The following is a 13,421-nucleotide window of genomic DNA, read 5'->3' on the forward strand; positions in this document are numbered from 1 at the left end:
AGACTGCACCACGCAGATGATTTTAGTCCCCAATTCAATCTTTGAACCAACATGCAGTATGTGAAGAAAAAAAACAAAAAACTGATCGACAGCATTCTTCGATCTTAATACACTTTATCTTGAAAAACTAAAGTAGATACTGTAATTTGTGTGGCGTACCCCTTTATGGGCTCTCATATGGGGTATTTTTAATTTGCGGTATCTGAGGCTGGTAACTGATGAACTCAACCCTAAGGTTTTCTTAGGGTGGTCCTGAAGAGAGAGCTTCTTCAAACTATTCTTTGGTTGGTTGAGTAGTTTTATGTATCTAAATAGTACTCACAGGGCCATTCACTTCCCAACTTAGCACATCAAGTGGTCAATTCTCAAATCAAGGCAAAGCCACGGATGTGAAATGAGACATTTTTGGTCTTAAAGCATCATCTACATCATCGTTGTCGGATTTCAGTCCTTGAGGGCCGGTGTTCTGTGTTTTACGGTTTTCTCTAAACAGACTTGATGATTAGCTCACTAGTAAGCACCGCAGGAGCTTGAAAATGGTCCTAATCATTTGAATCAGCAGTGTTTGAGAGAGGTTACAATACATGGACACCGGCCCTCAAGGACTGGAGTTCGACACCCATTCATAGGTGTCAAACTCCAGTCCTCGAGGGCCACTATCCTGCATTTTTACGATGCTCTTCTCTTAAACACACCTGATTCAAATGGTTAGGATCATTTTCAAGCTCCTGCAAAGCTTTCTGATGAGCTAATCATTTGAATCAGGTGTGTTTAAGAGAGAAGCATGGAAAACATGCAGGACAGCGCCCTTGAGGACTGGAGTTTGACATGAATCATAAAACAGTGAGGGAACAATATGTGCGAAACTTATCTTGACACAAAGATGCTTCTTTTAAAGAATTGTAAATTGAGCGCACTTGTATAGCATTTAACGTAATCTGAATTATAGAACGCTCTGGTTTGATAGAGTAATTAAGATTAATTTATAATATGGATGTAGACTGAAATCAGAGGGCGTGGTAATCCTAGTTGAAGTTTAGTAATGTGCCATGATAACCGGCAGAGGTCCCTCCAACCACGTGTCACTTTACTCTTGTCTTCCTCCTATGTGACGTCATCAAGCGATCCTAACAGTAGGGAAAATGGCGTCCGACTTGTCTCGTAATCCTCCTCCTTTCCCCGCAAACGATGCGCCAGCCGAGGGATTGTCTGACTTGGCAGATGGAGACAGTGACGAAGGAGAAGATATTTTCGTGAGCAATGTAAGCTTGAATGTGTTTTTCCACATACGTACCCCCCAGTCATTGATAACTGGATGTAGCTGTCTTAGCTAGCTGGAAGTCAGCCTCTTTTACTGACCTGCCTTGTCGCATACTTGTTATCAAAGATGATGTATCTGCTAGCTTGCCAGGTACAATAAAGGACAAATTTGAATTCTGTAAGTGTAATCGTATATCGGAGCGAGTCGTCCCCCGTCTGAGTAACTGATTTCCTTCTGCGAGAACCTCAGATGAACTTACGTGGCTCGAACTCTAACTTTGACTTTGTTGTTTTCAGTTGTTTTTCTGTTCTATCCGACCCAACCTTCTCACTTTACCTTCTCAGCTTCGGTTCCCAATGTTATTCTTTCATTGACAGAAGTCACCTGTGTGTGTGTGTGTGTGTGTGTGTGTGTGTGTGTGTGTGTGTGTGTGTGTGTGTGTGTGTGTGTGTGGGTGTGCGCGTGTGTGTATGTGTGTGTTTGTGCAGAGCAAATCTGTAAATCGTGGAGGGTCTAAGCCCAACCGAGGAGGCGAGTTCTCCGCCGGCGACGCGAGCAGCCGCACCAGCGCCCAGTCCAATGGCGTTCACTCGGACGAGGACAACGATCTGTTTGCCGGTTAGCCCTCCATATCCAAAGCGGGTGGCATTTGAGGCCAAAATTTGGTGTTGTCTTGTATAAAGGTCACAGGGGGGAAATTAAAGGGTAAGTTAACCCCCCAAATCTCTACGTGCCCTTATTAGTCTTAACATGGGACTCTGATTAATATTGCAGCTGCAGAGTATGAATTAAGCAGCAAAATCTACACTTTTTTTTTAATTCACAGGGACAGTCATTTTCCACTTGTCGACTGAATATGACATCACAGATGTGCATTATTCAGGTGACAACCAGTCACTAGTTTCTGAGTTTGGTCATGTGACATTTGCAAGCTGAACTGGCATCGGCCATTACCTGAGCCCTAAGAAACTGGTGCAATTTTGAGGTAGCAGTAAGTAGCAAAATGGCTGCCCCCGAGAACAATAAAAATGGGTACATTTTGCTGCTTGATTCATTTTCCACTAACACAATATTAATCATACTGTGTTTAGACTAGAGGGGTTTATAAAACATTCTGGTAAAATAAAAACATTGGGGTTGACATCCCCTTTAGTTAAGAGCGAGTACACAAATGTAACCATTTTCAGCTGTAATAGGGTAAAATTATGCCCAGGTAACCAACAGCTCACCTGCATTCTGGGTGTGTTGAGACATTCGCAGCCTGAGCCGCAAATAGTTGTTACCTTAACCTTGCGGACATCTGATGTCATTTTCAGTGGTCAGCAAATGGCAAAATTTGTTTTACCAAGACCGATTGGTACAAAATCTATATCACAGTAGACACTGCACCAATCAACCAGTCGATCTCCCACTCCCATCCTAACCTCACTTGTGAGCAAGACCCAAAGATACTTGATCTACTCTACTCGGTGCAAGATCTCAGTGGTCCCAGATTTGGATCTGTTGCATTTCATCAGTGTTTAATACACTATAGCAGGAGTGTTCAAACTCGATCCTCAAGGGTTGTTTCGGCATGTTTCTGTCTTCCAACTTGCCTGATTCAAATGATCAGCTCATCATCAAGCTCAGGCTAATAACGATCCTGATCATTTGATTCAATTGTCTTGGAGGACAGAAATATCGATAACATGCAGGTTAGCGGCCCTCGAGGACCGGGTCTGGACACCCCTGCTCTACAGTGAACCGCTTCAGCGAGTGTTGAAGATGACAGTTTTCAGAAGCCAACAATACCTCATCATCTGCAACAAACAGAGGTGCATAAAGCCACCAAACTGGACTCAATGAGCGCAATGACATTTTTCTACTTGACGTCCCCTACACCAGCAGTCACATTTCCAACATTTTTTTCACTTTTAGGTAACAGAGAAGTCAAATGATAGTGGTAATATCAAAAACTCTTAATGTGGCCCTTTAAACACAACAAAACATAAAAAATATTTCCTTTGATTGCAGGTCGCACAAGCTTGAGATGTTGAAAAATTTACTTGAGTTCTGACATATTTTGGGGGTAATATGTGAGCATTTAGGTGGGCGATCTGGAGCCTTTGATAATACCAATGTATGTACTGTATAATAAAGAAGATATTTTCTCCATTTTTTCAAAATTGCGTCCTTTGCGATTGACGATTGCATTTTTCCTATGTTGATTTGCGAGTAATTGCTCAGCCCTACCTAATATTGATTTCAGATGTCGTGAAATTTACACCTCAGCATTTTTTTTTAAATTGCAAGCAGATCTATAGCTTGATAGTTAAGATAAATGCATACTCGGACAAAAAATCATATTTCAAATTCAAAAGGCGCCTCACCTGAGGTGCTAAACAAGAATTTGCATTCAAAGGCACAAGTCAGTTGAATGGCAATAATTTAACTGCACCCTTCTTGTTGAGTAATTGAAACATGTCACCACATGGAAAGAGCCTGCTGGAATGCAGGTACAACATTTGGCATTTTTCTAGAAAACTCAAATTACTGTTTAGTGTCTACTAGTCTTGTGCTGCACATGGAGTAGTATCATATTCTCTACAAACCTTTCTATGTTCATTCCTCATCGCCTTTTTTTTTTTTTTTGGTCAACCTGCTTAGCAAGCGGAGTGAATGAAGTAGCCAAAAACAGGCCGTTTACTGACATCAAAACGGAGTCTTATCATATAATTCGTCAATCTAATTGGTCCCCACGGGAAAACCACTAACTAGAACAGTGCTTCTCAATTATATTTTTCCAATCCAACTCTAAAACACCACTGAAATTTGCTGACACTTCTCCTCTGTGTCTGTTGTCTTGGTGCACTGCCACTCAGATTGAACTGTTTCCAATTAAGTCATGTTTGAACTGTTAACAACAGAACATATTTAGCACTATGCTTAGACACAATGCATAGTGAAAAAAGTCCTTAAAGCAGGGGTGTCCAACCCTGGTCCTCAAGGGCCAATATCCTGCATATTTTCCCGGTTTTTCTTCGCGGAACACCTGTTTCAAATGATCATCTCATCAGAAAGCTCAGCAGAAGCCTGGTAACGATCCTGATCATTTGAATCAGGTGGAAAACATGCAGAACAGCGCCTCTCGAGGACCCAGTTTGGACATCCCTGCCTTAAAGGGAAGTCTAGGCAAATGTTTTCTTGACAATAATATGGCAAACAGGCAAATTATTCTACTGAATTCATCTTCAACAAATGCAATCTAGAAATCAGAAATGCTGTGTGATGACTAGTGGCTCTGACTATATGGAACATATTGTAAAATAAACTGGACTTGACACTCTTAAAGGTGTGTACACATCAGAAGGGGCAGCACAGTTTTGGATTATGTGCAGGGGAAAAATAAGTTCACATTTTGTGGAAGAGTTTGCTTTATGTGCACTCAACAGACCAGATTTTTCTGGTGTTTTTTCCATAACCGGTTATTTGGTCAGTGTTTTGTGTTCAAAATATTGAATCAAGTGCTGTGTACTTAAGGAACACCTTCTGTAGTAAGACTCAATTTCTTTTCACAGATGCCCAACTAAGCACTGACAAATCTGGCAGCACTTCTCAAAAAGATCTGTCCGGCGCCTCTGGCTCACGTCCCATCTCCTCGTATTCGCAGAGTCCTGCCACCGTGCCAGCCAGCCCTTTGGAACAGGTACAGGCATCAGCCCTACAGGATAATTGCCTATAAGCTTTACCAGTACCCCTCCGCAGTTACAGTATGGACTCGAACTGACATGTATTTTGAGGGCTCGAAACTGACATGCTGTTATCAATTACAGTTGGAGGAAGAAGAGGACAAGGATACGTTTGATGTGGACGTTGCGGTCACCAACCCAGAGAAAGTCGGTCAGTATCTTTTAAGTCTTTCTATATGCCTATTTCTGCATGTGAAATGATGAGATTTCAGCAAATCTTATTTCTGGATCGTTTTTGTTTTCATTCTCCCAGGTGATGGCATGAATGCATATGTGGCCTACAGAGTATCCACAAGGGTTCGTAGTCCCTTAAGAGTATGTTGATGATTTCATGTCATGTATTTTAAATGTCTTCATTAACGTTTTGTCATGTGCCTATTTCCCTCCTCCCTTAGACTTCCTTGCCTATTTTTAAAAATAAGACATTTTCTGTGAGGAGGCGCTTTAGTGACTTCCTGGGGCTCTATGAGAAGCTGTCTGTCAAACAGTGTCTTCATGGATGCATCATTCCACTGCCACCAGAGAAAAGTGTAGTAGGTGGGTCCGACACGTTTATTATTAGTTGCTGACGATATTGAAATCTAGCTTCATCACAGTCCCGCTACAAGTTTCTTTTCTTGTGCTCTTCACGCGCCGTGTTGAGGCACAATCTATCAGCAGTATTTGCTGGCTCCTTCAGGTTGGCGACACATTATCCTCCTCCCTACAGATTTACATGGAACTAATCATCTCTTTTGTGGCGACAGAAAAGCTACCCTTGTAATAAGCAGTGTTAATTAACAAGGTGCAAGAGTAGCAACCTAAATATGTACATCACACCAATCAAGAGAGAACAGGAGGCGTCTATGCGAACCCTATGTTAGCATCATTTGTTAGCAATGCTTTTAAAAAAACACATTGTCCAGTACACTTTTCAAAGAATTCTGCAAATTGCAATTTGGCAAACATTGAAACAGTACCTTATATGGTCCAAGTATATCATAAAATCTCATCCCAATTGTGGGGCGGGGAGGGGGGGGGGGGGGGGGGGGGGCTTTGAACTGTGAAGCGGACATGCTAACCATCAAAATGTTATTTAATTATTAAATATTATTATTAAATATTTATATCAGCTGTAAAAGACCACTTGTTATTTACATATTTGTTAAAATTTATATAATTACATAAAATAAAATAAAAAACATTTATGAGAGCTTTTCTGAAATCATTCAGGCCCTGCTACATACAAGAACTGTACATACATTTGACCAAATGCAGAAATTGTGAACAAAATGAGTAGTGTGCCAGGTTTTCCTTGTACCATCAATTGACTGAGATCTCCATTGACAGGAATGACCAAAGTGAAAGTGGGGATGGATGATCCATCATCAGTGGAATTTGTAGAGAGACGACGAGCCGCTCTGGAAAGGCAAGCCGAGGCCCTTGCACGTTATATACATTGTATAACAAAGAGGTCTTAACAAATATACACTAGGGCAGCAGCTATGCAATATCTTGATATACATATATCCTACTGAAAATTGTATCATAATTGAATATTCAGGGGAATAAATATATAATACACACAGGGAAAATTATTCAGACCCCTACAAATGATTCACTTTATTATTACAGCCATTTTCCCCCCAAATATTTTATTTCTCATTGATGTATACCATCTGGACAGAAAAAAAAAAAGCGAATTTATTTTAAAAATACTGAAATATCACCTGGTCATAGATGGTATGACCCTTTGCAGTGATTCTCATATGTCAATCACATACTATTCATTTCTTCTGCTCTTTCATTGGGTTTTATCTATCTATCTATCTATCTATCTATCTATCTGTCTGTCTGTCTGTCTGTCTGTCTGTCTGTCTGTCTGTCTGTCTGTCTGTCTGTGTCAGTCAGTCAGAAGAGTTGGCGCCATATTACTGTCATGCATAGCATTGCTATGGTTGGCTTAACTGTATTCTCAATCAGTTGACCCAAATAAACTGGTACGTGGTAAGTATAAAAAAAAAATCTTCCAGCATTTTTGTAATGAAGGTACTCTAATTACTGAAGGACTGCGTTCATCTTTAGTATACAGTATTCATTGTTGTGTAAGTGCTCTGGGTGTCACTTGTTTCACACCAAAGTATTTATTTATTTATTTATTTATTTTTTGCAGGTATCTGCAGAGAGTTGTTTCTCACCCTTTGCTGATACAAGATCCTGATGTGCGAGAATTTTTAGAAAGAGAAGATGTGAGGAGTATTTGACGTAGTTGTTTTCATTTCTTTTGGAGTATTCACTGATTCAAAATGGTGAATTTGTGTGTTTGTCTTTCAGTTACCCAGAGCATCAAGCACACAGGCACTGAGTGGAGCTGGCTTTCTTAAAATGATCAATAAGGCGTCGGAAGCTGTCAACAAGATGACCATCAAGATGAATGAATCTGACACTGTAAGGGGATGTGGATTGTAGATGTGTATAGCTTCATTTAGAGGTGAAAGCACCACACCACTTCATTCGCAAGCTTAGGATGATGTTAGTACATAACTCAATTATTTGAACTTAGTGAATGATTTTTTTTTTCATACGGCTCTGAATTTCAATAGATTTTGCAAATATCCAATTGAGGGGTTAATGAATATTTACATTATCGCAACATTTCCTTCAGCAGTAAACAAGAACTACACTATGCTAAGAAATATACTCCTACATTTCTGACAAGGCCAGTGCATATTTTAGTGTTAATATCACTACCCATTTAACATAGTAAAATAACCGACCATGTGGAGTACGTCATTGACAATTGTAAGTTGTCCTTGTATGTGCTCTGCAAATGGCTACTGACAAATTAGGGCTATTTCCCACCTCTCTACCAACGTCAGCTAGGCTTATGGAGGAGACCCATCAATTTTGAATAAAATTGACCTGCAATGTAAAGAGATAATATTTAACAGTTTTGCATCAACAATCCATGTTTATACCTGCTGCTGGTTATTAAAATGTTACATTGATTTATGTCAGTTGTTTTTGAGACTTGTATGCCGTCTTCCTTTTTGCAGTGGTTTGAAGATAAGTTGCAGGAGGTGGAGAATGAGGAGCAACAGTTAAGGAAGCTCCATGCTGTGGTGGACTCGTTGGTCAATCACAGGAAGGGTGAGACACATCTGCTTTTCTTATCTGGAAGTCAAAAAAGGGTTGACAGGGTTTTAAAACTGGGTGCCCAGATGTTATACATAAGTCATCTAAGAATGAAATAATGTCACCCACCAACACCAGAGCTATGCGGGAACACGGCAATGTTTGCCAAAAGTATGGCCATGCTAGGGAACTCTGAAGACAACACGGCTCTGTCCCGGGCTCTGTCCCAGCTGGCAGAAGTCGAAGACAAGATGGAGCAGCTGCACCAGGAGCAGGCTTCCTGTGACTTCTTCATCTTTGCCGAGGTGCTGGCTGACTACATCCGCTTGCTGGGTGCTGTGCGGGTAAGACAACGTCGCTGCCCATGAATACTTTACATTTGCCGCAGGAAGTATGTCCAAGTCAGCATTATTACGTTTTGAACTACATTTAAAAAAAAAAAGAAAAAAAAAAAGCAGGGTTGGTTTTTTTTTTATTCACAACCTTTGACACTGAATTGTGTTCTCCTTTGCTTACAAGGACAAATTTGTTGTTTAAAACCTTGCAAGGTATCAGGTTGCCTTTTGTCAACCACTCGCTGGATGTCCACAGGGCTGTTTTGACCAGCGCATGCGGGCGTGGCAGCGATGGCAGGAGGCTCAGAGTGCACTCCAAAAGAAGAGAGAGTTGGAGGCCAAGCTGCTGTGGGCCAACAAACCGGACAAACTGCAGCAGGCCAAAGAAGAGATTACTGAGGTACGCATGCACACATAAAGACACAAATAATGCCTTGCAATAACCTGACACCTCTACTGGATTGTGTTCCACCTTTCAAAAGTGAATCGCAAAATATAGATTCTTACTGTACATGTCATCCTTGACTATTGCCTTCATAACACGTTCACCAAATTAATAGTATGTTTTTGTGTGTTCAGTGGGAGGCTAAAGTTACTCAGTACGAGAGAGATTTTGACAGAATTGGCATGACCGTGCGCAAGGAAGTTCTCAGGTTTGAGGTGAATCTTTTCTGTACCTTGTTTAACTGCCGGCCAGACAGTCAAAATTGAGATCACTTTATTCTAAATTAGAAAGCAACAAAAAAATGACATTCATATCATTTGTATTTTAGAAAGAAAAAACCAAGGACTTGAAGGGCCAAACCATCAAATATTTGGAGTCAATGCTTCAGTCTCAGCAAAGGGTATTTACATCAGTAATTACTTTTCAATGTCGGCATGAGAATGACTGCACTTGGCTTTCATGTAGTTGACACTTGTATTTTCCCCTCGATTGTTTACAGTCTTGTCTTTTTTCTCATCCGATTTCTATTCCAGCTCATCAAGTTTTGGGAAGCTTTCCTTCCTGAAGCCAAGGCAATAGCGTAGCGAAAGAGGATGGACGCTTTTTACTACCCATCTGCCTTTTCTGAACACTTTACCTCTACCATGAGCTGAGAGGACCATTTTGAAACACAAAAGACTTCCTTCCATCCTTTTGCTCTTGTCTTCTGTTTCCTCAAATCTTGTACAGCTATTTGATATTGTCCTTGTTAATATTCCTTACTTTGAAATGCAATGAAAGAGATTCAGGAAAGGTTAGCCAGACCATAGTATTTGTAGAAAAAAATTATAATTAAAAAAAAAAAAAAGGTATTTTGCAAAGAGTTGGAGGCAGATACAGAATAATGTTTTGTCTTCTTGGATGAATCCATGAAAACATTTACGCTGAGACACCAACTTAGTAACACTGTTCATAGTTTACATTTTAGGTCAAATGTTTGACAGACATTCCAGCGTATTCATGGACTGATGTCAGATAATTTGATGCAATTTACTACTGTACATTGCACGGACAGAAAAGAATTTGTTTTTAATCACTGTGCAACTGCTATTGACATTGGTCAACTAAAAATAGTCAAAATCAGCAAATTGTTACTGCTTATTAAGTACATTTAAGAACATTTCAATGTTACACTAACAGAAAAGCTTGTAAGGGTACAGTAGATAAGAAATTGACAATTTTCGAATAATAAAAAGTCAACTTTGTTTTTATTATACTGTATTGAGGGATTCAAAGTATTATATGACTCACCACTTTAACAACATATGCAATCTAAAGAAATGAATCATCCAACCACCAGTGATTGGTATGAACCAGAAAACATATTTTGGTCAAAACATGGTATTAGGACATTGAAGTTTGACTGTGTATTTCTGCAACTTTTGTGAGTTCACCTTTTCATATTTCCATAAGAATGTGCTTTACTTTTGTAACCACTTTGCATTTGCGCACGTTTTCTTGAAAATTCTAAACAGGTGGTTGATTTAAAAATAAAACTTCTGGAAACTCTTTGTGCACTGTTGTTGCTTTTTTATTTTTACTAAATCATAATGAGCTGGTGGTTAGCATGTCCGCCTCACAGTTTAGGGACCTGAGTTCAAATCCACCTCACTCCGGCCTTGCTGTGTGGAATTTTCACATTCTCCCTAAGCCCGCTTGGGTTCTCTCCGGGCACTCCGGCTTCTTCAAACGCTCCAAAAACATGCGTGGCCGATATATTGGACATACTAAATTATGCTTGGGTAAGACTGAGTGCTTGAATGGCCGTTTGTCTCTGTGTGCCCTGCAATTGGCTGACAACCAGTTCAGGGTGTCCCACGCCTAAAGGCCAAAGTCAGCAGGGATAAGCACCAGCAAGCTTGCGACCCTAGCTAATGATACCTCGTAAGGGAACATATGAAGCAACCACCACGAAAATCGACAAGACTCTCGAAAAGTTGGCATCTCAGGGGCACATTTGCAAAAGAAACATGGGTACATTTTTGTGGCTTGCCCTATAGATGTCATCTGGCCTGCTGCCAGAAGGCAAACGTGCAGATCTCATGATCAGAATGTATTTGATGTCGGAAGCTAAAGTTAATACTAAACTCAATTCAGTGGTCAGATTTCTCTTTCCATACTGGTACTTTGCGTTTTGCACAAATACTGAAAGTTAAGTTAATTTGTAATGACAATTTCCTAAACTATCTTAGACCAGCCATCTTCCTTTTTTGGGGGGCGGGGTTATTGCCTGATCAAAGATGTCTCGATAACGTTCCTGTTAAATGATAGTTTAAAGTCGTTCAGGAAATGTGGCATCTCTTGATGCCCAGTGCACACCTTTGGTAAACAATGTATGTGTACACAGTACTGTTTCGCCAATTTAAAGTCACGCAGCATATTCTGGGATTTTACTCTATAACGCGGAGTAAAATCAATGTCTCAAAACAAGTTATGTTGCGCTGACAATGATTCATTTGCGATTTAGCGACGTTGGTCACGTGACATTGCACAAAAAGGGGGAAAGAGTGGAGGAGTTCTGTTTTGGGGCAAAATAAGACTTGCATGTTCCCTTGCATCTTAACATAGTGGCGACGCGTCGTCACGCTTCCGCTCACTTGATAAATAGAAACATGTAATTAATTAAACTTAACTTTTTATGAAGGAGGAGTACTGTATATCCCACGTAGGGGTTCTACTAGTTAAAGAACCCGTCTCCTTGTGACCTGGAAGTGTGCGTGAGGAAGCGGGCGGTGCCGTTGTTCTACATCCGGTGTGTTCGAACCTCGCACACCATCCAGCAGCGAGCGTTGCGAAGGCGGACCACTGAGGAATAATGGAGAGGGCTGCCACTCCGCTGCTAACATGAATTATCGCCACCAACAAGTAACACCGAGAGCCTTGAGTCAGGAAGACTCGCTCTAACATTGCGAGTCCAGCGGCGACACATCTCCGGCGCGTGTCCTTTTCATCCGGATACGATCGCAACCAAGGTGAGCCTGTTGTGTTTGTTCACGGCCAGACACTAATCGGGAATTTGCGGGGGGGCTTTGCGTGTTTTTCGAAGATTTTCATAGCTGACGGGGCTAATTTCCTTGTTGTGCTCGGTCCAGCTGTCACTCAGCCATCAGTACATGTTAGCGTTTACGACGAGCGTCGACTGAGGTTTATCCAATCGTTCATTAATCGCGTCTAGAACACGCAGGGGAAACGCGTTTTAGAAACGGGAGTAAGTCCGCGTTTCCCATATTTGGAATTTGGAATTAAATTGGCCCAGACAATGAGGCTGGCTAATGTGGCTAACGTTAGCTTTGCGGCAGGTTTGTCAGGTTTTCTGCTGGCGGGCTAACTTGGCTAACGGTGTGTTCGTCCACTAATCGATGTGATGAGACAGAAGCTCGTTAGACAGAGCTTGGACGCCCATGGACGGCGTCTTGCTTTGTTCACCAAATCTTGATTTCTTTCCTCGTTTTGAACCCCTTCAAGACCGAGTCTTCTTTACCGCTCCGTTTAACGCCAATCCTTGCAGCTTCAACAAAGCGCTACACCTCTTCAAGTATTGTTCACATTGTTTCATTCTTTCGTTTTCAAGGCCTCCCCTCAATATGGTTTTGAATTGTTTTGTTGCTAATGTCAATCAGCAAATCACCTTCCAGTCTCACTTTACAAAACGACGCCCCCATGCAAAATGATTTCAAGACGACATGGTTTACAACTAGACTCGCGGCATTTACACATAGAATTTGAGCTCACTTTGGGCAAAACTTCCTTTCAATGTCTACCCAGTTCCACTGGAAATGATAGCTGGCGCGGTCACAGCAGGAGTGTGGACTATTGGCAGGCCCCCCTCTCAGGCTGCTCTTTCCACTGAAGGTTAAATCACTCCTCTCCCAGCCTTTAGTTCTCCGTGACAATGAAAAAATGCCAACAGATTAGTTAGTTGATATCTTAAGCGTTTTACTACCTCGTCACTGTCATTGGAGGCGATCAATTCTTAGGTGCATTTTAGTGCCGTATATTTTAATGGAGGGCATGGAGGATTTCAGGCTCAAAGTGTAACATCTTAAAACATAAAAAGAGAACACACTGTAAATAACAACTGGACTGTCACACTATGATTTTTAGCCTATAATATTAACTCCGTTTACGGTTCATTTTTATTTTGTATGCATCAGAGAGCGACTATTCTATTATATGCTAATATTACTTATATACAGTATTGTCGAAAGTTTGGAAACACATCAAACTTTCATTTTCTAAGTCAAGACATAAAACATGACAGTATTAACTCTTGATTGTGCACAGCTGTAAAATGAAATTCATTCTAGGTCATAAAGTATCCTCCAAATCATTAAGATGACTAACAAGAGATTACGATGTCCAAAACCTTTATCTGTGAAAGGTTCCAACTTTGAATATTCTAATTAGTAAAACGTTCTGTTTTGATTAGGATTTTCTGTTGACCACATACTTCTGTCAATATTTACTCATAGTGCCGATGCCTTAGGTATTAATCTACA

At 40.8% G+C, this 13,421-nt stretch overlaps 2 protein-coding genes and 1 long non-coding RNA gene across 5 annotated transcripts in view; 2 read left to right on the forward strand and 1 right to left on the reverse strand.

The window, feature by feature from the left end:
- The first annotated feature begins 1,093 nt into the window (after positions 1 to 1,093).
- On the forward strand, positions 1,094 to 10,431 carry LOC148424950 (sorting nexin-1-like). The gene is made up of 15 exons (XM_088412234.1): positions 1,094 to 1,262; positions 1,750 to 1,879; positions 4,819 to 4,946; positions 5,074 to 5,140; positions 5,243 to 5,286; positions 5,385 to 5,526; positions 6,319 to 6,397; positions 7,142 to 7,217; positions 7,303 to 7,416; positions 8,025 to 8,118; positions 8,242 to 8,447; positions 8,695 to 8,838; positions 9,018 to 9,098; positions 9,212 to 9,283; positions 9,417 to 10,431. Exons 1-15 carry the CDS (start codon positions 1,143 to 1,145, stop codon positions 9,465 to 9,467), a joined length of 1,548 nt encoding a protein of 515 aa, XP_088268360.1. The 5' UTR covers positions 1,094 to 1,142; the 3' UTR covers positions 9,468 to 10,431.
- Positions 6,044 to 11,756, reverse strand: LOC148424951 (uncharacterized). 2 transcript variants are annotated; one of them, XR_015865274.1, is made up of 3 exons: positions 11,556 to 11,756; positions 8,233 to 8,439; positions 6,044 to 8,142 (listed from the first exon to the last, which is right to left on the reverse strand). It is a non-coding gene; the product is annotated as an uncharacterized LOC148424951 (long non-coding RNA). The 2 variants fall into 2 exon arrangements; XR_015865275.1 differs by lacking the exon at positions 11,556 to 11,756 and adding an exon at positions 8,620 to 11,527 and having other exon boundaries at positions 8,233 to 8,526.
- The window catches only part of csnk1g1 (casein kinase 1, gamma 1), a 28,087-nt gene continuing 26,315 nt past the window's right edge, over positions 11,650 to 13,421 (forward strand). Inside the window, exon 1 of one of the 2 annotated variants that reach the window (XM_088412236.1) lies at positions 11,650 to 11,894. The gene's annotated coding sequence lies outside the window, so the exon portion shown is untranslated. The remainder of the gene's footprint in view (positions 11,895 to 13,421) is intronic. The other variant, XM_088412237.1, reaches the window with a different exon arrangement.

Source organism: Hippichthys cyanospilos, chromosome 4, assembly GCF_059441005.1.
Source record: "Hippichthys cyanospilos isolate Australia breed blue-spotted pipefish chromosome 4, RoL_Hcya_1.0, whole genome shotgun sequence".
Taxonomy (NCBI): Eukaryota; Metazoa; Chordata; class Actinopteri; order Syngnathiformes; family Syngnathidae; genus Hippichthys; species Hippichthys cyanospilos.

Excerpts from the sequence above, each read along its gene's own strand:
- LOC148424950 (XM_088412234.1), top strand. The coding sequence starts at position 1,143 with ATGGCGTCCGACTTGTCTCGTAATCCTCCTCCTTTCCCCGCAAACGAT. Across the intron at positions 1,880-4,818 it reads GGACAACGATCTGTTTGCCG|ATGCCCAACTAAGCACTGAC; the intron begins GTTAGCCCTCCA and ends TTCTTTTCACAG. Across the intron at positions 8,839-9,017 it reads CCAAAGAAGAGATTACTGAG|TGGGAGGCTAAAGTTACTCA; the intron begins GTACGCATGCAC and ends TTGTGTGTTCAG.